At 42.8% G+C, this 25,078-nt stretch overlaps 1 protein-coding gene across 2 annotated transcripts in view; it reads right to left on the reverse strand.

Moving 5' to 3' along the window:
• Positions 1 to 25,078, reverse strand: part of abca5 (ATP binding cassette subfamily A member 5) — a 97,282-nt gene that overhangs the window by 48,182 nt on the left and 24,022 nt on the right. For both annotated transcript variants that reach the window (XR_016491076.1, XM_021581043.3), the window contains exons 3-10: positions 23,817 to 24,006; positions 23,309 to 23,482; positions 17,874 to 17,971; positions 13,247 to 13,476; positions 12,644 to 12,785; positions 1,637 to 1,825; positions 1,031 to 1,178; positions 692 to 869 (exon numbers count right to left, since the gene is read on the reverse strand). Coding sequence is in view for 1 of the 2 variants with exons in the window: in XM_021581043.3 (XP_021436718.3) it covers positions 692 to 869; positions 1,031 to 1,178; positions 1,637 to 1,825; positions 12,644 to 12,785; positions 13,247 to 13,476; positions 17,874 to 17,971; positions 23,309 to 23,482; positions 23,817 to 24,006 (1,349 nt within the window). In the remaining variant the exon portion in view is untranslated. The remainder of the gene's footprint in view (positions 1 to 691; positions 870 to 1,030; positions 1,179 to 1,636; positions 1,826 to 12,643; positions 12,786 to 13,246; positions 13,477 to 17,873; positions 17,972 to 23,308; positions 23,483 to 23,816; positions 24,007 to 25,078) is intronic.

Here is a 25,078-nt window from a genome sequence, read left to right on the forward strand (position 1 = left end):
CCATACCAGCTCTCAACCTGCTCCACTACAGCCCGTCAATGAGAATGGGGGCGTGGTCGGTCCTCGTTTTCCTGTAGTCCAGAAATCAGCTCCTTTGTCTTGCTCACATTGAGGGGGAGGTTGTTGTCCTGGCACCATCGTTGTCGGTGATCAGGCCTACCACAGTTGTGTTATCGGCAAACTTGATGATGGTGTTGGAGTTGTGCCTGGCCATGCAGTCATGAGTGAACAGGGAGTACAGGAGGAGACTGAGCACACACCCGAGGGGCCCCTGTGTTGAGGATCAGCGTGGCGTGTTGTTACCTACCCTTACCACCTGGGGGCGGCCCGTCAGGAAGTCCAGGATCCAGTTGCAGAGGGAGGTGTTTAGTCCCAGGGTCAAGGGCTTGTAAGTAAGCATTTCACTTTAAGGTCTACACCTGTTGTATTGGCGAATATGACAAATAACATTTGATTTGATAATATTTAGTATAGTTTTATCTAAAAAACATAACTTTAATGTTTTACCATTTTTGTTCTTATGAAATTCACTGAGGATGGTCAACCCCTTCCTCCTCTGAGGAGCGTCCACTGAACTACACCCATTGGACAGGACGCATCAAGCAACTATGGTGGATGCATAACCAGGCCAGCCCAGTGCAGCTTGGCTTAGATCAGTAGTGTGGAAAGGGTATAAAGGGGAGGCTCTTACCGGATGGCCTCTTTCCCCCTGAATTCCGGAGAGACGGGCTCCACAGACTCATTCACTCCTGGGGCCCCGTTCACCTCCGTCTCGTACACAGAGCTCACCTCGACGTAGCGCTTACTGCGCTTGGACCAATAGGATGGCTTCATGAAGTATACCAGGGAGCGCCGCATGCCAAACTCACCTGCACAAAGGACACAGGAATACGGAAGGCCATTTGAGATAAATAGACAGGTTGCCGTTTAAAAAAATGTACTCAATTAAAACCAAACTGTATGAGTAAATGTTGAATGAAATCAATACTTCCTTGATGTGTTGAGAAGAGAGGAGAAGTCAAAACAGTACCTGGTAGGACCTGGTCCAGGTAGACAGCCAGCAGCAGGTAGAGTATACAGTCCAGGACGAGCATGAGAAGGGGGGCGTAGAGGGGATGGGGGCCGTTGGCCAGGGTAGCGAACACAGCTCCGTCCCCCTGGGCCTCCAGGTACACCACCTAGACTCACAGAGAATAGAACAGAATAGCTTTATTACATGGGGGGTGGTCTCCGTAAACATTGCACACTGTCTTGGACAACCTTGACAATAAAATGTTGGGCAATTCCATGGTAACAGGCTGATGCTGTGAGTCCGGCTTTTCATTTTAAAATGTATGTCAAACAAAAAACAATGATTGCAAAGTTAAACAAACAATACAGCTTTATGCACAAGAATAACTTAATTTCCACAGAACATCTTACAAAAACACATTTACTTGAACAGATTTGCAGATGCAAAGTTTGGTAACAGAATGATGGTTTGTGCTGTTTATTCTGTTACTAAACTTTGCACCGTATCACCACAGAAAATGTGCGCTTCTATTCTCCAAGTCCAGGTAGTCGCTCCCTGTTTCGGTCTGTTTAATCCCATTTGGTGCTTAATGAACACGACACGGGCATTGACTGTGTTGGTTACCTGGGCAATGCCGATGGAGAATGCGCTGGGGGACAGCAGACAAAGAACCCAGACCAGCGGCTGGGGGAAGTCCTTCATCAGGACAGTGAACAGGGACAGGCAGCCGAACACCACAGTCAGCATTGAGCCCACCGTACTGGCAAACTTAGGCTTCTTAAACAGAGGGGTCAGCATGAAGGAGAAGAAGATCTGGGGAAGGATAAAATACAAGAGTTTAAAGAGGTAGTTCACTGAGGTTTGAAAATCGGATGGAACATTCTAGGTAAGTCAAAAATAACCTACACTTTAAAAAAGTGAACAATCCCTTTGTTATGGCCTGTCACAACCAATGCGAGTCAACCAAATGCAGTGTCAAATCTATTGGTAGAGGGGAGTTAAAAGCTAACAGCATCCTATGGTAACTGAAATTAAGAAGTCAATTTCAGGTCAAATCCGTGACACACATGGCACATTGAATAGAAATCTTGGCCTTAAAACATTTTCAGACATCTTTCCTCTGACACGCACATAAAAGCATCTGCTAAATATAAATAAACTCAGCGAAAAACGAATTGTCCCTTTATCAGGACCCTCTCTTTCAAAGAGAATTAATTAAAATCCAAATAACTTCACAGATCTTCATTGTAAAGGGTTTAAACACTGTTTCCCATGCTTGTTCAATGAATCATAAACAATTAATGAACATGCACCTGTGGAACGGTCGTTAAGACACTAACAGCTTACAGATGGTAGGCAATTAAGGTCACAGTTATGAAAACTTAGGACACTAGGGAAGCCTTTCTATTGACCCTGAAAAACACCAAAAGAAAGATGCCCAGGGTCCCTGCTTATCTGCGTGAACGTGCCTTAGGCATGCTGAAAAGGGCATGAGGACTGCAGATGTGGCCAGGGCAATAAATTGCAATGTCCGTACTGTGAGACGCCTAAGACAGCGCTACGGGGAGAAAGGACAGACAGCTGATCGTCCTCGCAGTGGCAGATCACGTGTAACAACACCTGCACAGGATCGGTACATCATTGTAGGCCTGTTGTAAGGCAGGTCCTCACCAGACATCACCGGCAACAACGTCGCCTATGGGCACAAACCCACCGTCGCTGGACCAGACAGGACTGGCAACAAGTGCTCTTCACTGACGAGTCGTGGTTTTGTCTCACCAGAGGTGATGGTTGAATTTGCGATTGTTGTTGAAGGAATGAGCGTTACACCTAGGCCTGTACTCTGGAGCGGGATGGATTTGGGGGTGGAGGGTCCATCATGGTCTGGGGCGGTGTGTCACAGCATCATTGGACTGAGCTTGTTGTCATTGCAGGCAATCTCAACGCTGTGCGTTACAGGGAAGACATCCTCCTCCCTCATGTGGTACCCTTCCTGCAGGCTCATCCTGACATGACCCTCCAGCATGACAATGCCACCAGCCATACTGCTCGGTCTGTGCGTGATTTCCTGCAAGAGGAATGTCAGTGTTCTGCCATGGCCAGCGAAGAGCCCGGATCTCAATCCCATTGAGCACGTCTGGGACCTGTTGGATCGGAGGGTGAGGGCTAGGGTCATTCCCCCCATAAATGTCCAGGAACTTGCAGGTGCCTTGGTAGAAGAGTGGGGTAACATCTCACAGCAAGAACTGGCAAATCTGGTATAGTCCATGAGGAGGAGATGCACTGCAGTACTTAATGCAGCTGGTGGCCACACCATAAACTGACTGTTACTTCTCTGCCTCCCCCCTTTGTTCAGGGACATAATATTAAATGTATGTTAGTCACATGTCTGTGGCACTTGTTCAATCTTGTTATGTTCATACAAATATCTACACATGTTAAGATGCTGAAAATAAACACAGTTGACAGTGAGAGGACGTTTCTTTTTTTATACCCCTACCCCTTTTTTATACCCCTGAAAATGTCCAAATTGGGCCCAAAGTGTCAATATTTTGTGTGGCCACCATCATTTTCCAGCACTTCCTTAACCCTCTTGGGCATGGAGTTCACCAGAGCTTCACAGGTTGCCACTGTAGTCCTCTTCCACTCCTCCATGACGACATCACGGACCTGTGGATGTTAGAGACCTTGCACTCCTCCACCTTCCATTTGAGGATGCCCCACAGATGCTCAATAGAGTTTAGGTCTGGAGACATGCTTGGCCAGTCCATCACCTTTACCCTCAGCTTCTTTAGCAAGGCAGCGAGGCAGTGGTCGTCTTGGAGGTGTGTTTGGGGTCGTTATCATGTTGGAATACTGCCCTGCGGCCCAGTCTCCGAAGGGAGGGGATCATGCTCTGCTTCAGTATGTCACAGTACATGTTGGCATTCATGGTTCCCTCAATGAACTGTAGCTCCCCAGTGCCGGCAGCACTCATGCAGCCCCAGACCATGACACTCCCACCACCATGCTTGACTGTAGGCAAGACACACTTGTCTTTGTACTCCTCACCTGGTTGCCGCCACACATGCTTGACACCATCTGAACCAAATAAGTTTATCTTGGTCTCATCAGACCACAGGACATGATTCCAGTAATCCATGTTGTTTGTCTGCTTGTCTTCAGCAAACTGTTTGCAGGCTTTCTTGTGCATCATCTTTAGAAGAGGCTTCCTTCTGGGACGACAGCCATGCAGACCAATTTGATGCAGTGTACGGCGTATGGTCTGAGCACTGACAGGCTGACCCCCCACCCCTTCAACCTCTGCAGCAATGCTGGCAGCACTCATACGTCTATTTCCCAAAGACAACCTCTGGATATGATGCTGAGCATGTGCACTCAACTTCTTTGGTCGACCATGGCGAGGCCTGTTCTGAGTGAAACCTGTCCAGTTAAACCGCTGTATGGTCTTGGCCACCGTGCTGCAGCTCAGTTTCAGGCTCTTGGCAATCTTCTTATAGCCCAGGCCATCTTTATGTAGAGGAACAATTCTTTTTTTCAGATCCTCAGAGAGTTCTTTGCCATGAGGTGCCCTGTTGTTTTTTCACTCATCAATCTACACACAATACCACAATAACAACAAAGCAAAAACATGTTTAGAAATTATACCAATTTATTAAAAATAAAGAACTGAAATAATTAAGTATTCAGACCCTTTACTCAGTACTTTGTTGAAGCGCCATTGGCAGCGATTACAGCCTCAAGTCTTCTTGGGTATGATGCCACCAGCTTGGCACACACCTGTATTTGGGGAGTTTCTCCCATTCTTCTCTCTAGATCCTCTCAAGCTCTGTCAGGTTGGATGGAGAGGGTTGCTGCACAGCTATTTTCAGGTCTCCCCAGAAATGTTAGATTAGGATGAAGTCCGGGCTCTGGCTGGGCCACTCAAGGACATTGAGACTTGTCCTGAAGTCACTCCTGCGTTGTCTTCGCTGTGTGTTTAGGGTTGTTGTCCTTTTGGAAGGTGAACCTTCACCTCAGTCTGAGGTTCTGAGAGCTCTGTAGCAGGTTTTCATCAAGGATATCTCTGTACTTTGCTCTGTTCATCTTTCCCTCGATCCCCTAGTCTAGTCTCCCAGTCCCTGCCTCTGAAAAACATCCCCACAGCATGATACTGCCACCACCGTGCTTCACCGTAGGGATGGTGCCAGGTTTCCTCTACACGTGACGCTTGGCATACAGGCCAAAGAGTTAAATATTGGTTTCATCAGACCAGAGAATCTTGCTTCTCAGAGTCTTTAAGTGCCTTTTGGCAAACTCCAAGAGGCATGTCTCTTGTACTTTTATTGAGGAGTGGCATCCATCTAGTCACTCTACCATAAAGGCCTGATTAGTGGAGTGCTGCAAAAACGGTTGTCCTTCTAGAACAGGGTTGGGCAATTCCAGTCCTGATTGGTGTCACAGTTTTGCCCCAGCCCCAGCTAACACACCTGACTCCAATAATCACCTAATCATGATCTTCAGTTTAGAAGGATATTTGATTAATCAGCTGTGTTCGCTAGGGATGGAGAAAAAATGTGACACCAATCAGGCACTCGAGGACTGGAGTTGCCCACCCCACTTCTAGAAGGTTCTCCCATCTCCACAGAGGAACTACGGAGTTCTGTCAGATTGACCATTGGGTTCTTGGTCACTTCCCCGACCAAGGCCCTTCTCCCCGACTGCTCAGTTTGGCCGGGCAGCCAGCTCTAGGAATAGTCTGGGTGGTTCCAAACTTCTTCCATTTAAGAATGATGGAGGCCACTGTGTTCTTGGGGACCCTCAATGCTGCATAAATGAATTGATACCCTTCCCCAGATCTGTTCCTCAACAGAATCCTGTCTCAGAGCTCTACGGACAATTCCAAACCCCATGGCTTGTTTTTTTCTCTGACATGCACTGTCAACAGTGGGACCATATATAGACAGGTGTGCCTTTCCAAATCATGTCCAGTCAATTGAAATTTACCACAGGTGGACTCCAATCAAGCTGTACAAACATCTCAAGGATGATCAATGGAAACAGGATGCACCAGTGCTCAATTTCAAGTCTCATAGCAAAGGGTCTGAACTCTTATGTAAATAAGGCATTTCTGTTTTTAATACACACACACACACACACACACACACACACACACACACACACACACACACACACACACACACACACACAAAGTTTGGACACATCTACTTGTTGCAGGACTTCTTTCTGTATTTTTATAATAGTGAATACATCAAAACTATGAAATAACACATATGGAATCATTTAGTAAGAAGTGTTAAACAAATCAAAATATATTTTATATTTGAGATTCTTCAAAGTAGCCACCCTTTGCCTTGACAACAGCTTTGCAAACTCTTGGCATTCTCTCAACTCAGGTAGTCACCGGGAATGCATTTCAAATAACAGGTGTGCCATGTTAAAAGTTCATTTGTAGAATTTCCTTCCTTCTTAATGCGTTTGAGACAATCAGTTGTGTTGTGACAAGGTAGGGGTGATCCATATTATGGCAAGAACAGCTCAAATAAACAAAGAGAAACAACAGTCCATCATCACTTTAAGACATGAAGGTCAGTCAATCTGGAAAATGTCAAGAACTTTGAAAGTTTCTTCACGCGCAATGGACATGAGACTGTGGAAATCTGTCTGATGAGTCCAAATATTTTATGAAACGCAGAGTAGGTGAACGGATGATCTCCGCATGTGTGGATCCCACCGTGAAGCATGGAGGTGGTGTGATGGTGCTTTGCTGGTGACACTGTTGGTGATTTATTTACAATTCAAGGCACACTTAACCAGCATGGCTACCACAGTGATACACCATCCCATCTGGTTTGCACTTAGTGGTACTATCATTTGTTTTTCAACAGGACAAGGACCCAACACGCCTCCAGGCTGTGTATGGGCTATTTGACCAAGAAGGAGAGTGATGGAGTACTGCATCAGATGACCTGGCCTCCTCAATCACCCGACCTCACCCCAATTGAGATGGTTTGGTATGAGTTGGACCGCAGAGTGAAGGAAAAGCAACCAACAAGTGCTCAGCAAATGTGGGAACTCCTTCAAGATGTTTGGAAAAGCATTCCAGGTGAAGCTGGTTGAGAGAATGCCAAGTGTGTGCAAAGCTGTCATCATGCAAAGGGTCGTTACTTTCAAGAATCAAAAATATATTGATTATTTTGCAATGTAGAAAATAGTAAAAAATAAATAAAAACCCTGGAATGAGAAGGTGTGTCCAAACCTAGGAAACTAGGCATATGTCGCACATAACTACTTCACGGGAGAGCCATTTTTTCCCCCCATCAAAATGCATTTTTTTTTGCCAGAAATTCCTTCTGGAACATGTGAACTTTCATGTGCCTTAATAACTACATTTTATGCCATCTGTAAATTTGAATAAATAAATACAATTATAAGTTTAGTTGGTTTAGCCAGACAGGAACCTTCCCGCTAGCAATGATTGGCTATGATAATGGATGATCTGGACATGCTGAGAGAGGAGTTCAGATTGGTCTGCCATGTAGCATGCTTGTCTTTAACATGAGCTGCTCAGTATGTGTTTTAGTAATCCTTACTACTGTGGCTTTTTTGAAAGGTATCATGAAGAACTGCAAAAGTGTTGCTACTGTACTGCTCTCACTTTCTGGAGTACGATTGTGCCATGCGGACTCTGAAAATGAATCAGACTATAGGGAAATCCCTGATTTAAGTTAAAACATTTTCATTGAACCAGACATTGGAGTCTTCTCAAACGGTAGAAGAAGAAGAAGTTGACAGAGTTTTGAAATCAGTGGAATGCCCAGTGAAAGCAGAGTATGCTAGCTAAGGAGATGGAGAAAATTCTGGCTTTTGATAGCAAATATGCAGAGTGAGTCGAAAAGAGAACACACTGTTGTATAAAACAACTGTCTCTGGATTACAGCTTCAATTTAATGGCAACCATGGCATCCATGACAGAGGGAAGCGTTCATCCATGTATACGGGGAATATAGTCTAGCTAGCTACATTTTCAAATACCATACATTTCTAATTTAGTCAGAAAGTCATTTTCATTGCAAGTTAAAGAGTACTGTTAGATAACATTTGCTAGCTAAAGTTAGCTGGCTGGCTCGCTAGCTAACATTACGTGTATGATCTGTGTAGTAATATTATTTGTATCTCACAAAGCCATTTGCATTGCTAGTCATAGCCTAATGTTAGCTAGCTAGCTAACACTGAACCTAGTTAGCTTTAGCTACCTGCAGATTGCATAGTAGCTAGCTATGACAATTAGTTTGTATTGCCAGTAGTTATGGTTGGGATTATTGCCACATTCAAAACAACTGGGAACTCACAAAAAAAAACGACCTCCGACTGGGAAAAATAGTTTTTTTTGCGGTCATCCAACTCGGAATCTCGGGCCTCTTTATAGAGTCCCGACCTTCCGACCTGAAGAGAGAGCACTGATGTCATGATTTCACCTCGTATTTTTTCCAAGTTCCCAGATGTCTTGAAAGCACCATTAGGTTCATTGTTTATCTAGCTACATGTCTAAACAAAAGACTCTACCTCGCCAGATGACATGACCCACCAAGTTAGCCAGGTGTGATTACGGTCATCTATTGTATTTCATGAACATGTCTAGACAATATAGTGACCCATACACTTAACTAGATGTGGCTGGGGGGTGGTTATTGCACTTCTTTCACATGACCCATCAATTTAGACAAGTGTGTCTGGGTAAGAATCATCTAATAAATATAAAATATTTACATGGACACTTTCTATTTTTGATATTGCTACTATGCAAATATGCAAGTAACCATTTCACTGTATCATTTACACCTTTTGCATGTGAAAAATACATTTTGATTTTGGTTGATATGTTGTGTGTTTACCAGAGATGGTAAGGTGAAGAACATGACCTGTCCAAAAGTCAGAATAGGGTATAGGCCAAGGACTAAATAATGTATTTTTGCTACTACTTATCATTTTTAGTATTTAAATCTTTGGTTGTTTACAAATTTCTCACTATGTTTAGCACATGGCCTCACATGTGAATCTTTAAAAAGATGGGTGGGGCTAAGGCTTAAGAGGGTGTGAACAATGATGAATGGGTATAGACAAAGAAGAGCTCTCCAGTAGGTGTACCCAAACATTCAAGGGCCATTTTCTCATAAGTGGAGTTACAAGTTATAAACTTTCAAAGCGTAACTGCAGTGTATGATATACCATTGTCCAGCTCTGAGTCTCTACTTTTATCCAATGTAAAAAACACTATTTAAAATCTTGCTACAAAGCACCGAATCGAGCCAGTCGGTGTCACACATACACCCACACCAGTGGCGGTCGGTGCCGTATAAGCTGAGGAAAGATTACAGTTGAAGTCAGAAGTTCACATACACCTTAGGCAAATACATTTAAACTCAGTTTTCAACATTCCTGACATTTAATCCTAGTAAAAAAATCACTGTATTAGGTCAGTTAGGATCACCACTTTATTTTAAGAATTTGAAATGTCACAATAATAGTAGAGAGAATGATTTATTTCAGCTTTTATTTCTTGCATCACATTACCAGTGGGTCAGACGTTTACATACACTCAATTAGTATTTGGTAGCATTGCCTTTAAATTGTTTAACTTTGGTCAAACGTTTCTTGTAGTCTTCCACAAGCTTCCCACAATAAGTTGGGTGAATTTTGGCCCATTCCAGATCTGGTATAACTGAGTCAGGATTGTAGGCCTCCTTGCTCACACACACTTTTTCAGTTCTGCCCACAAATGTTCTATGGGATTGAGGTCAGGGCTTTGTGATGGCCACTCCAATACCTTGACTTTGTTGTCCTTAAGCCATTTTGCCACAACTTTGGAAGTATTCTTGGGGTCATTGTTAATTTGGAAGACCCATTTGCGCCCAAGCTTTAACTTCCTGACCGATGTCTTGAGATTTTGCTTCAATATATCCCCATCATTTTCCTTCCTCACGATGCCATCTATTTTGTGAAGTGCACCAGTCCCTCCTGCAGCAAAGCACCCCCACAACATGATGCTGCCACCCCCGTGCTTCACGGTTGGGATGGTGTTCTTCGGCTTGCAAGCCTCCCTCTTTTTTCCTCCAAACATAACGATGGTCATTATGGCCAAACAGTTCTATTTTTGTTTCATCAGATCAGAGGACATTTCTCCAAAAAGTACCATCTTTGTCCCCATGTGCAATTGCAAACCGTAGTCTGGCTTTTTTATGGCGGGTTTTGGAGCAGCGGTTTCTTCCTGGCTGAGCGGCCTTTCAGGTTATGTCGATATAGGACTCGTTGTACTCTGGATATAGATACTTTTTTACCCGTTTCTTCCAGCATCTTCACAAGGTCCTTTGCTGTTGTTCTGGGATTGATTTGCACTTTTCGCACCAAAGTACGTTTATCTCTAGGAGACAGAACGCGTCTCCTTCCTGAGCGGTGTGACGGCTGCATGGTCCCATAGTGTTTATACTTGCGTACTATTGTTTGTGTAGATTAACGTGGTACCTTCAGGCGTTTGGAAATTGCTCCCAAGAATGAACCAAACTTGCGGAGGTCTACATTTTTTTTTCCTGAGGTCTTGGCTGATTGCTTGACATCATGGGAAAATCAAAAGAAAAGAGGCACGTAAATTAGCCCATCAGAAGCTTCTAGAGACATGACATCATTTTCTGGAATTTTCCAAGCTGTTAAAAGGAACAGTCGATATAGTGTATGTAAACGTCTGACCCAATGGAATTGTGATACAGTGAATTATAAGTGAAACAATTAGTCTGTAAACAATTGTTGGAAAAATTACTTGTGTCATGCACAAAGTAGATGTCCTAACCGACTTGCCAAAACTATAGTTGGTTAACAAGAAATGTGTGGAGTGGTTGAAATACGAATTTAATGACTCCAACCTAAGTGTACGTAAACTTTTGACTTCAACTATATATTTTTTTTCATGAACATGGCCTTACATCTATTACAGCATATTGGATGACTGTCATTCATATTCCATTCACCCAGTTAAATGTAAATCAAATCAAATTGTATTGGTTACATACACATATTTAGCAGATGTTATTGCGAGTGTAGAGAAATGTTTGTTCATTGCTCCAACAGTGGAGTAACATATAACAATTCACAACAATACACACAAATCTCAAAGTAAAATAATGGAATGAAGAAATATAAATATTAGGACGAGCAATGCTGTAGTGGAATTGACAAAAATACAGTATATACAGTGGGGAGAACAAGTATTTGATACACTGCTGATTTTGCAGGTTTTCCCTACTTACAAAGCATGGAAGGTCTGTAATTTTTTATCATAGGTACACTTCAACTGTGAGAGACAGAATTTAAAACAAAAATCCAGAAAATCACAAAGCATTTTAAAGTAATTAATTTGCATTTTATTGCATGACATAAGTATTTGATACATCAGAAAAATAGAACTTCATATTTGGTACAGAAACCTTTGTTGCAATTACAGAGATCATACGTTTCCTGTAGTTCTTGACCAGGTTTGCACACACTGAAGCAGGGATTTTGGCCCACTCCTCCATACAAACCTTCTCCAGGTCCTTCAGGTTTCGGGGCTGTTGCTGGGCAATACGGACTTTCAGCTCCCTCCAAAGATTTTATATTGGGTTCAGGTCTGGAGACTGGCTAGGCCACTCCAGGACCTTGAGATGCTTCTTACGGAGCCACTCCTTAGTTGCCCTGGCTGTGTGTTTCGGGTCGTTGTCATGCTGGAAGACCCAGCCACGACCCATCTTCAATGCTCTTACTGAGGGAAGGCGGTTGTTGGCCAAGATCTCGTGATACATGGCCCCATCCATCCTCCCCTCAATACGGTGCAGTCGTCCAATCCCCTTTGCAGAAAAGCATCCCCAAAGAATGATGTTTCTACCTCCATGCTTCACGGTTGGGATGGTGTTCTTGGGGTTGTACTCATCCTTCTTCTTCCTCCAAACACGGCGAGTTGAGTTTAGACCAAAAAGCTCTATTTTTGTCTCATGAGACCTCATGACCTTCGCCCATTCCTCCTCTGGATCATCCAGATGGTCATTGGCAAACTTCAGACGGGCCTGGACATACGCTGGCTTGAGCAGGGGGACCTTGGGTGCACTGCAGGATTTTAACCAATGACGGCATAGTGTGTTACTAATGGTTTTCTTTGAGACTGCAGCGCACGCAAGGAAAACATTTCCACTGGTCTACTGTCCATTGCTCGTGTATAGAGGTCCTGGAAGGCAGGAAGCTTGGCCCCAGTGATGTACTGGGCCGTACGCACTACCCTCTGTAGTGCCTTGCGGTCGGAGGACGAGCAGTTGCCATACCAGGCAGTGATGCAATAAATATATTTGGATTTGTTTAACACTTTTTTGGTTACTACATGATTACATGTGTGTTATTTGATGTCTTTACTATAATTCTACAATGTAGAAAATAGTAAAAATAAAGAAAAACCCTGAAATGAGTAGGTGTCCAAACGTTTGAATGGTACTGTATATTATCTTTTAGAACAGTCTGAACTTCAACTCTGTTCTTCTGTTTCAGGGATTTAATTGAACACACAGTAAATGGCATGTCATGAACGAACCAGGGCTCATTAGAGGTACTCACAGAGGAGATGCCGTAGAGGAAGATGAGGAGGAAGATGACGATGAAGTCACTGTTGGGGAAGAGAGCTGTATAGGTAGCGATGATGGACATGAGGATGGACATGGTGGTGACCAGAGCTGCATACAGCAGGCCCCACGAAAGCCTGTTGAAACATCAACACACACACACACACACCTTTGTAGAGAAAAAAAAGCAGATATCATAACATAAATTATGTAAAAATCCTCCCCTCACTCTTATTTTTTTTATTTTACCTTTATTTAACTAGGCAAGTCAGTTGAGAACAAATTCTTATTTTCAATGACGGCCTAGGAACAGTGGGTTAACTGCCTTGTTCAGGGGCAGAACGACAGATTTTTACCTTGTCAGCTCTGGGATTCGATCTTGCAACCTTTCGGTTACGCTCTAACCAATAGGCTACCTGCCGCCCTTACGTGGGATGATGTAAAAAGCCTTAATAATGTTATTTCTTTAACAACCTAGCTTTGCACATGGTACGCCAGCCTCCATCATTGAGTCAGTTAACTGTTGGAGGTTCTTTATGGCAATATAGTATAAATGTATACAGCATTTACTTTAACAAACACAAATCATCCTACTGACCAGAAGGCAGAGTCGTAGAGGCCCATCATGGTCATGGTGTCTTTGAGCCTGTGTTCCTTCTCTGCTGCCACGTTGACGATGAGGAAGGTGATGAAGGGTGTGAAAGCCAGCACCAGGTAGATGGAGATGAGAGCGTGGGGAAACTTTTGGACCTCCACTGACCCTGGCTGGCCCATCATCACCACACGCAGGTGGTCCATCTCACTCCATACTGACCGCTTGGTCTGCATCTGAACACAGGACATAGGCAGGGATCAAGCATTAATATACACTGAACAAAAATATAAACGCAACATGTAAAGTGTTGGTCCCATGTTTCATGAGCTGAAATAAAATATCCCAGAAATTCCATACACACAATAAAAGGCCACTAACATTTGCAGTTTTGTCACACAACGCAATTCCACAGGTGTCTCAAGTCGAGGGAGCATGCAATTGGCATGCTGACTGCAGGAAAGTCCACCAGAGCTGTTGCCAGAGAGTTTAATGTTAATTTCTCAACCATAAACCACCTCCAACGTCATTTTAGAGAATTTGGCAGTATATTCACCTACAGTGAGGCAAAAAAAGTATTTAGTCAGCCACCAATTGTGCAAGTTCTCCCACTTAAAAAGATGAGAGGCCTGTAATTTTCATCATAGGTACACTTCAACTATGACAGACAAAATGAGAAAAAAATCCAGAAAATCACATTGTAGGATTTTTTATGAATTTATTTGCAAATTATGGTGGAAAATAAGTATTTGCTTCTTACGAAGCCACCCCTTCGTTGCCCGGGCGGTGTGTTTGGGATCAATGTCATGCTGAAAGACCCAGCCACGTTTCATCTTCAATGCCCTTGCTGATGGAAGGAGGTTTTCACTCAAAATCTCACGATACATGGCCCTATTCATTATTCCTTTACACGGATCAGTCGTCCTGGTCCCTTTGCAGAAAAACAGCCACAAAGCATGATGTTTCCACCCCCATGCTTCACAGTAGGTATGGTGTTCTTTGGATGCAACTCAGCATTCTTTGTCCTCCAAACACGACAAGTTGAGTTTTTACCAAAAAGTTATATTTTGGTTTCATCTGACCATATGACATTCTCCCAATCTTCTTCTGGATTGTCCAAATGCTCTCTAGCAAACTTCAGACGGGCCTGGACATGTACTGGCTAAGCAGGGGGACACGCCTGGCACTGCAGGATTTGAGTCCCTGGCAGCGTAGTGTGTTACTGATGGTAGGCTTTGTTACTTTGGTCCCAGCTCTCTGCAGGTCATTCACTAGGTCCCCCCGTGTGGTTCTGGGATTTTTGCTCACCGTTCTTGTGATCATTTTGACCCCACGGGGTGAGATCTTGCGTGGAGCCCCAGATCGAGGGAGATTATCAGTGATCTTGTATGTCTTCCATTTCCTAATAATTGCTCCCACAGTTGATTTCCTCAAACCAAGCTGCTTACCTATTGCAGATTCAGTCTTCCCAGCCTGGTGCAGGTCTACAATTTTGTTTCTGGTGTCCTTTGACAGCTCTTTGGTCTTGGCCATAGTGGAGTTTGAAGTGTGACTGTTTGAGGTTGTGGACAGGTGTCTTTTATACTGATAACAAGTTCAAACAGGTGCCATTAATACAGGTAACGAGTGGAGGATAGAGGAGCCTCTTAACCTCTAGCGTCGAGCAATCCCGTATCCGGGAGCGTAATCATAGCCTCAAGCTCATTACCATAACGCAACGTTTCCTATTCATGAAAATCGCAAATGAAATGAAATAAATATATTGAAACACAAGATTAGCCTTTTGTTAACAACACTGTCATCTCAGATTTTCAAAATATGCTTTAACCAAACCTACACAAGCATTTGTGTAAGAGTATTGATAGCCTAGCATAGCATTAAGCCTAGCATTCAGCAGGCAACATTTTCACAAAAACAAGAAAAGCATTCAAATAAAATAATTTACCTTTGAAGAACTTCGGACGTTTTCAATGACGAGACTCTCAGTTAGATAGCAAATGTTCATTTTTTCCAAAAAGATTATTTGTGTAAGAGAAATAGCTCCGTTTTGTTCATCACGTTTGGCTAAGAAAAACCCCCGAAAATGCAGTCACTTACAAGGCCAAACTTTTTTCCAAATTAGCTCCATAATATCGACAGAAACATGGCAAACGTTGTTTAGAATCAATCCTCAAGGTGTTTTTCACAATTCTATTCGATGAAAAATCATTCCTGGCAGTCGGTTTGTCATCAGAGGCAAACGGAAAAATACTGCAGCTGGAGATTACGCAATAATTGCGACGGAGGACACCAAGCGACCACCTGGTAAATGTAGTCTCTTATGGTCAATCTTCCAATGATATGCCTACAACTACGTCACAATGCTGCAGACACCTTGGGGAAAACGTGGAAAAGGTAAGCTGACTCCTAGCTCCTCCACAGCCATATAAGGAGTCATTGCCATGAGGCGGTTTAAAAAAATGCGGCACTTCCTGATTGTATTTTTATCTGGGTTTTTTCTGTAACATCAGTTCTGTGGCACTCACAGACAATATCTTTGCAGTTTTGGAAACGTCAGTGTTTTCTTTCCAAAGCTGTCAATTATATGCATAGTCGAGCATCTTTTCGTGACAAAATATCTTGTTTAAAACGGGAATGTTTTTCATCCAAAAATTCAAAGAGCGCCCCCTATATCGAAGAAGTTAAAGAAGAAGTTACAGGTCTGTGAGAGCCAGAAATCTTGCTTGTTTGTAGGTGACCAAATACTTATTTTCCACCATAATTTGCAAATAAATTCATTCAAAATCCTACAATGTGATTTTCTGGATTTGTTTTTCTCATTTTGTCTGTCATAGTTGAAGTGTACCTATGATGAAAATTACAGGCCTCTCATCTTTTTAAGTGGGAGAACTTGCACAATTGGTGGCTGACTAAATATTTTTTTGCCCCACGGTATATCCTACCAACGGGACATTAAAAACTGTAATATCTTATGTTTCACAGAGCCGTGGCTGAACGACGACATTAAGAACAAACAGCTGGCGGGTTATACACTCCATCGGCAGGACAGAACAGCAGCCTCTGGTAAGAAACAGGGCGAGGGCCAATGCATATTTCTAAACAATAGCTGGTGCTCGATATCTCAGGAAGTCTCAAGGTTTTGCTCGCCTGAGGTAGAGTATCTCATGGTAAGCTGTAAACCACACTATCTACCTAGAGATTTTATCTTTATTAATTGTAGCTGTCTACATACCACCACAGACTGAGACTGGCACAAAAACCACACTCAATGAGCTGTATTCCTCCATAAGCAAACAGGAAAACGCTAATCCAGAGGTGGCGCTCCTAGTGGCCGGGGACTTTAATTAATGCAGGAAAACTTAAATCAGTTTTACCTCATTTCTATAAGCATGTTAAAAGTGCAACCAGAGGGAAAAAAATTCTAGACCACCTTTACTCCACACACAGACGCGTACAAAGCTCTCCCTCGCCCTCCATTTGGCAAATCCTCCTGATTCCTGGATGCCACCCGTTCTGTAAAATACGTAACGGTTTCGTATTTCACTGAAAGAATAAACGTTTTGTTTTCGAAATGATAGTTTCCGGATTCGACCATATTAACGACCTAAGGCTTGTTATTTCTGTGTCTATTATATTACAATAGAGTCAATGATTTGATATAGCAGTCTGACTGAGCGGTGGTAGGCAGCAGCAGGCTTGTAAGCATTCATTCAAACAGCACTTTACTGCGTTTGCCAGCAGCTCTTCGCAATGATTGAAGCACAGCGCTGTTTATGACTTTAAGCCTATCAACTCCCGAGATTAGGCTGGCAATACTATAGTGCCTATAAGAACATCCAATAGTCAAAGGTATATGAAATACAAATGTTAGAGAGAAATAGTCCTACAGTTCCTATAATAACTACAACCTAAAACTTCTTAACTGGGAATATTGAAGACTCATGTTAAAAGAAACCACCAGCTCTCATATGTTCTTATGCTCAGAGCAAGGAACTTAAACGTGAGCTTTTTTACATGGCATTTATTGCACTTTTACTTTAAACCAAATAGAACATGTCATTATTTATTTGAGACTAAATGTATTTTTATTTATGTATTAAGTTCAAATAAAAGTGTTCATTCAGTATTGCTGTAATTGTCATTATTACAAATGTATATATAAAAATTGGCCAATTAATTAGTATCGGCTTTTTTTGGATCTCCAATAATCGATATCGGAGTTGAAAAATCATAATTGGTCGACCTCTATCCTGAACAGCTCAAATGGCTACCCATACTATTTGCATTGCCCCCCCTCACGCTGCTGCTACTCTCTGTTAATATCTATGCATAGCCACTTTAAGAACTAACTACGTGTACATAATTACCTCAATTACCTCGACACCGGTGCCCCCCGCACAGGTACATATATATATATATATATGTATATATATACATATATATATGTATATATCCCCGCTATTGTTATTTACTGCTGCACTTTAATTATTTGTTATTCTTATCTCATACGTTTTTAAAAAGGTATTTTCTTAAAACTGCATTGTTGGTTAAGGGCTTATAAGTAAGCATTTCACTGTAAGGTCTACTACACCTGTTGTATTCGGCACATGTGACAAATAACATTTGATCTCACCTGTATGATGGCGGCGTCGATGAGAGTCTGGAGGCGGATGAAGCCAGAGTACCAGTAATTAGCTGCTCTGCAGTTCACTGAGCTGGCAAAACAGTTGGCTGAGGGACGGAGGAACAAACAAAGAAACAGACAGACACACTCCGTTAATGCCTTCATAACTCACATCTGTACATGGACTAGTGACCAATCCTTTGAATAATCTTGGAATTTAAAATCACCTAGCAGTATGCAAACAATATATCTCCAAGCGGAAGGCTATCTATTGTATTGGGGATGTTCTGCTTGAACAAAGAGGGTAGGGTCAAACTTTGTCTCTCACACTAATGGACATTAGGAAGGCATAGGCTCAACTCTCGCTCACAATTAAAAAATAAATTTTTTCACCTTTATTTAACCAGGTAGGCAAGTTGAGAACATGTTCTCATTTACAATTGTGAGCTGGCCAAGACAAAGCAAAGCAGTTTGACACATACAACAACACAGAGTTACACATGGAGTAAACATACAGTCAATAATACAGTAGAAAAATATGTCTATATACAATGTGAGCAAATGAGGTGAGATAAGGGAGGTAAAGGCAAAAAAAGGCCATGGTGGCGAAGTAAATACAATACAGCAAGTAAAACACTGGAATGGTAGATTTGCAGTGGAAGAATGTGCAAGATAGAGGTAGAAGAAATGGGGTGCAAAGGAGCAAAATAAATAAATAAATAAATACAGTAGGGGGAGAGGTAGTTGTTTGGGCTAAATTATAGATGGGCTATGTACAGGTGCAGTAATCTGTGAGTCGAGGATCGGTAGGATGGTCAGTTTTACACGGGTATGTTTGGCAGCATGAGTGAAGGATGCTTTGTTGCGAAATAGGAAGCCAATTCTATATTTAACTTTGGATTGGAGATGTTTGATGTGAGTCTGGAAGGAGAGCTTACAGTCTAACCAGACACCTAGGTATTTGTAGTTGTCCACATATTCTAAGTCAGAACCTTCCAGAGTAGTGATGTTGGACAGGCGGGAAGGTGCAGGCAGCGATCGGTTGAAGAGCATGCATTTAGTTTTACTTGTATTTAAGAGCAATTGGAGGCCACGGAAGGAGAGTTGTATGGCATTAAAGCTCATCTGGAGGGTTGTTAACACAGTGTCCAAAGAAGGGCCAGAAGTATACAGAATGGTGTCGTCTGCGTAGAGGTGGATCAGAGACTCACCAGCAGCAAGAGCGACATCATTGATGTATACAGAGAAGAGAGTCGGTCCAAGAATTGAACCCTGTGGCATCCCCATAGATACTGCCAGAGGCCCGGACATCAGGCCCTCCGATTTGACACACTGAACTCTATCAGAGAAGTAGTTGGTGAACCAGGCGAGGCAATCATTTGACAAACCAAGGCTATCGAGTCTGCCGATGAGGATGTGGTGATTGACAGAGTCGAAAGCCTTGGCCAGGTCAATGAATACGGCTGCACAGTATTGTTTCTTATCGATGGCAGTAAAGATATCGTTTAGGACCTTGAACATGGCTGAGGTGCACCCATGACCAGCTCTGAAACCAGATTGCATAGCGGAGAAGGTATGGTGGGATTCAGAATGGTCGGTAATCTGTTTGTTGACTTGGCTTTCGAAGACCTTAGAAAAGGCAGGATAGATATAGGTCTGTAGCAGTTTGGATCAAGAGTGTGTCCCCCTTTGAAGAGGGGGATGACCGCAGCTGCTTTCCAATCTTTGGGAATCTCAGACGACACGAAAGCGAGGTTGAACAGGCTAGTAATAGGGGTTGCAACAATTTCGGCAGATAATTTTAGAAAGAAAGGGTCCAGATTGTCTAGCCTGGCTGATTTGTAGGGGTCCAGATTTTGCAGCTCTTTCAGAACATCAGCTGACTGGAGAAATGGGGAAGGCTTGGGTGAGTTGCTGTGGGGGGTGCAGTGCTGTTGAACAGGGTAGGGGTAGACAGGTGGAAAGCATGGCCAGCCGTAGAAAAATGCTTATTGAAATTATCTATTATAATGGATTTATCGGTGGTGACAGTGTTTCCTATCCTCAGTGCAGTGGGCAGCTGGGAGGAGGTGTTCTTATTCTCCATGGACTTTACAGTGTCCCAGAACCTTTTTGAGTTTGTGTTGAAGGAAGCAAATGTATGCTTGAAAAAGCTAGCCTTGGCTTTTCTAACTGCCTGTGTATATTGGTTTCTAGCTTCCCTGAAAAGTTGCATATCACGGGGGCTCTTCGATGCTAATGCAGAACGCCATAGGATGTTAGGATGTTTTTGTGTTGGTTCTGGGCAGTCAGGTCTGGAGAGAACCAAGGGCTATATCTGTTCCTGGATCTAAATTTCTTGAATGGGACATGCTTATTTAAGATGGTGAGGAAGGTATTTTAAAAAAAATAACCAGGCATCCTCTACTGACGGGGTAAGATAAATATCCTTCCAGGATACCCCGGCCAGGTCAATTAGAAAGGCTTACTCGCTGAAGTGTTTCAGGGAGCATTTGACAGTGATGAGTGGAGGTCGTTTGACCGCTGACCCATTTCGGATGCAGGCAATGATCACTGAGATCTTAGTTGAAAACAGCAGAGGTATATTTAGAGGTCAAGTTGGTTAGGATGATATCTATGAGGGTGCCCGTGTTTACGGCTTTGGGGTGGTACCTGGTAGGTTCATTGATAATTTGTGTGAGATTGAGGGCATCAAGCTTAGATTGTAGGATGGCTGGGGTGTTAAGCATGTTCCAGTATAGGTCGCCTAGCAGCATGAGCTCTGAAGATAGATGGGGGGCAATCAGTTCACATATGGTGTCCAGAGCACAGTTGGGGGCAGAAGATGGTCTATAGCAGGCAGCAATGGTGAGAGACTTGTTTTTAGAGAGGTGGATTTCTAAAAGTAGAAGTTGTTTGGGTACAGACCTGGATAGTAGGACAGAACTCTGCTGGCTATCTTTGCAGTAGATTGCAACAACGACCCCTTTGGGCAATCTATCTTGCCTGAAAATGTTGTAGTTAGGGATGGAGATTTCAGAATTTTTGGTGGTCTTCCTAAGCCAGCATTCAGACACAGCTAGAACATCCGGGTTGGCAGAGTGTGCCAAAGCAGTGAATAAAACAAACTTAGGGAGGAGGCTTTTAATGTTAACATGCATGAAACCAAGGCTATTACGGTTACAGAAGTCGTCAAAAGAGAGCGCCTGGGGAATAGGAGTGGAGCTAGGCACTGCAGGGCCTGGATTCACCTCTACATCGCCTGAGGAACATAGGAGGAGTAGGATAAGGGTACGGCTAAAAGCTATGAGAATTGGTCGTCTAGAACGTCCAGAACAGAGGGTAAAAGGAGGTTTCTGGGGGCGATAAAATAGCTTCAAGGTATAATGTACAGACAAAGGTATGGTAGGATGTGACTACAGTGGAGGTAAACCTAGGTATTGAGTGATGATGAGAGAGATATTGTCTATATTGTCAATCTCATAATTGAAACCAGGTGATGTCATCTCATGTGTGGGGGGTGGAACTGAAAGGTTGGATAAGGTATAATGAGCAGGTCTAAAGGCTCTACAGTGAAATAAGCCAATAAACACTAACCAGAACAGCAATGGACAAGGCATATTGACATTAAGACTAGAGGTCGACCGATTATGATCTTTCAACACCGATACCGATTAATGGAGGACCAAAAAAGCCGATACCGATTAATCGGACAATTTCTATTTATTTATTTGTAATATTGACAATTACAAAGATACTGAATGAACACTTATTTTAACTTAATATAATACATCAATTTAGCCTCAAATAAATAATGAAACATGTTCAATTTGGTTTAAATCATGCCAAAACAAAGTGTTGGAGAAGTAAAAGTGCAATATGTGCCTGGTAAAAAAGCTAACGTTTAAGTTCCTTGCTCAGAACATATGAAAGTTGGTGGTTCCTTTTAACATGAGACTTCAATATTCCAAGGTAAGAGGTTTTAGGTTGTAGTTAATATAGTATTTATAGGACTATTTCTCTCTATACCATTTGTATTTCATATACCTTGTGACTACCAATATGACTATTGGATGTTCTTATAGGCACTATAGTATTGCCAGTGTAACAGTATAGCTCCCGTCCCTCTCCTCGCCCTTACCTGGGCTCGAACCAGGAGCACATCGACAACAGCCACCCTCGAAGCAGCGTTACCCATCGCTCCACAAAAGCGGCGGCCCTTGCAGAGCAAGGGGAATAACTACTCCAAGTCTCAGAGCGAGTGACGTTTGAAACGCTATTAGCGCACACCCAGCTAACTAGCTAGCCATTTCACATCGGTTACACCAGCCATTAGGCTGATAGGCTTGAAGTCATAAATAGCGCTGTGCTTGCGAAGAGCTGCTGGCAAAACGCATGAAAGTGCTGTTTGAATGAATGCTTACGAGCCTGCTGTTGCCGACCATCGCTCAGTCAGACTGCTCTATCAAATCATAGACTTAGTTATAACACACAGAATTACGAGCCTTTGGTCATTAATGTGGTCGAATCCAGAAACTATCATTTCGAAAACAAAACGTTTATTATTTCAGTGAATCTAATGGATGGCATCCCTAAGTCTAAATATTCTTGTTACATTGCACAACCTTCAATGATGTCATAATTACGTAAAATTCTGGCAAATTAGTTCACAATGAGCCAGGCTGCCCAAACTGTTGCATATACCCTGACTCTGCGTGCAATGAACGCAAGAGAAATGACACAATTTCACCTGGTTAATATTGCCTGCTAACCTGGATCTCTTTTAGCTAAATATGCAGGTTTAAAAATATATACTTCTGTGTATTAATTTCAAGAAAGGCATTGGTGTTTATGGTTAGGTACAGTCGTCCAACGATTGTGCTTTTTTCGCAAATGCGCTTTTGTTAAATCATCCCCCAGCGTTGCATTGATTATATGCAAAGCAGGACGCGCTAGATAAACAAGTAATATCATCAACCATGTGTTAACTATAACTAGTGATTATGATTTACTGATTGTTTTTTGTAAGATAAGTTTAATGCTAGCTAGCAACTTACCTTGGCTTCTACTGCATTCGCGTAACAGGCAGGCTCCTCGTGGAGTGCAATGAGAGGCAGGTGGTTAGAGCGTTGGACTAGTTAACTGTAAGGTTGCAAAATTGGATCCCCCGAGCTGACAAGGTGAAAATCTGTCATTCTGCCCCTGAACAAGGCAGTTAACCCACCGTTCCTAGGCCGTCATTGAAAATAAGAATGTGTTCTTAAAAAACTGACTAGCCTAGGTAAATGAAAGGTATACTTTTTTTGATATATATATATATATATATATTTTTTTTTTAAAGAATACCGATTTCCGATTGTTATGAAAACGGCCCTAATTAATCGGCCATTCCGATCAATCGGTCGACCTCTAATTAAGACATTGATAAATACTTTATTTATAGCAAAATTAAAATCATCTCTCACCAATAGATTCAGTGTAGTCGCTGGGCAGGGGCAGATGGTTGTAAGGGAAGCGCAACCTGTAAGAGGTGGGTGTGCTGCCCATGAAGACCACCCCAACGTAGCCTGAGGGCTCATAAAGACTGGCATTCTCCAGATCCTCTTCACTAGAGAACATCTCCAGGCGATCCTGCAAGTCTACAGTGCAATCAGGAAATCACAAGAAATAAGGCAGACATAAATACACTGTCTGTGTCCCCAATAGCACAGTATTCCTGTTATAGCGCACAACTTTTGACAAGGGCCCATATAAATTCCCTCCAGGCTCCAATCAATGCTTAGCCTACACCAAGGCAATGCTTTTAGGCTAAATCCATGACGGGACGGGGAGGGCTTAATCCATGCCTTGGTTTTGTTAATCTGGTCACAGTCGCCAAATGCTAAAGTTTTAGCATTTGTGCGACAAATCCAAAGCAAGTCAATATCCCCTATATTAGCATTTTACGCATTTCATGTCCATCCTCCTACTTACGCATTTCCTGGGCCACCTCCTCCATGATGTGATTGGTGGCATTGTTAATGGGGGTGTATCCCAGGCCCTTGAGTAAGTGGTAGTCCTCCCTCTCCAGCTCCATGGTACTGATGCCTCCGTAGTAGACATGTGGGTTCAGGGTGCTGATCAGAATCAGCAGGCACAGCAGCAGCAGCGGCAGGATCAACTCCTAGAGGAGAAAAGGCACCAATCAATCAAATCATCTCCTGGAGGGAAAGGGAATTAATCAACCACTCACTACCTCAATAAATCAAATTGATTTATGAAGGGCATCAATTAATCAATAATACAATGAAACACAAATGTATTGATAAAGCCCTTTTATATCAGCATTTATCAAAGTGCTTGACAGTAACTCGGCCTAGATGGAAGGACACAAAACTGAGGTTGAATTAACATATCAGCCTTGTCATTCTAATAAACAGCACAGTGACACTACCGTAAACATCCTACTACCGTAGACACTACTCCTCCCCCATAACCACTCGGTGGCCTGGTTTGAGCGGATCAAATCTGTGACGCATTGTGATTGACTGACTGATCTACAAATAATAATGACTGAGTAGTTATTAATGATGCAAAGTGATTTGTCAGTCAGTCGGCAGTTGCTTACACTGTCGGCTACAATGTCGAACAAGCCCACTGTCTTTAGCTTTTCCACGGTCTCAAATTCTCACTACCATCAAGGTTGGCGACAAACAGTGCTATTGGGGAGCAATGAGATTAATTGAAACACTTAATTGTTGTGTTTGGCATGTCATGCCCTCAGCTGGAGGCTGGTATATCTTTCGAACAGCCATGGATAAAACAGATGTGTTAGCTACTCCTATGACATGACTAGTCCTATGCCTATTAGGTAAGTAGTGTGAGGCAGCTTGATGTACTATACAAGTACACCCACTGGACAGGATGCTAGTCTATTGCAGGGCCTATGCCGATTAAGTCCATATAAACACACTGTGGGTTGGTTTTCAGGAGCAAAAAACACACATTATGAAGGGGGTATTAAAACCTCAAACGTTAAGTCCCCTATTTACGAAACTTAGAGCGGTTCTGACCAATATTTCTGTGTAGAACGTACCATGTGAACAGCACATCAATTGCTTTACACTCTCTAAAAGTGCTGGTTGTCCCGATTCATGTGCGCTATTGCAAGCGCAGCTGTGAGGTTCACAAACACGGGAAACTGTTCATTTGCATAGGGAGCGACACGTCACATTTTCTGGCCTATCCGGACAAAG

Source organism: Oncorhynchus mykiss, chromosome 23 (assembly GCF_057628025.1).
Source record: "Oncorhynchus mykiss isolate SJ-2025 chromosome 23, ASM5762802v1, whole genome shotgun sequence".
Classification (NCBI taxonomy): domain Eukaryota; kingdom Metazoa; phylum Chordata; class Actinopteri; order Salmoniformes; family Salmonidae; genus Oncorhynchus; species Oncorhynchus mykiss.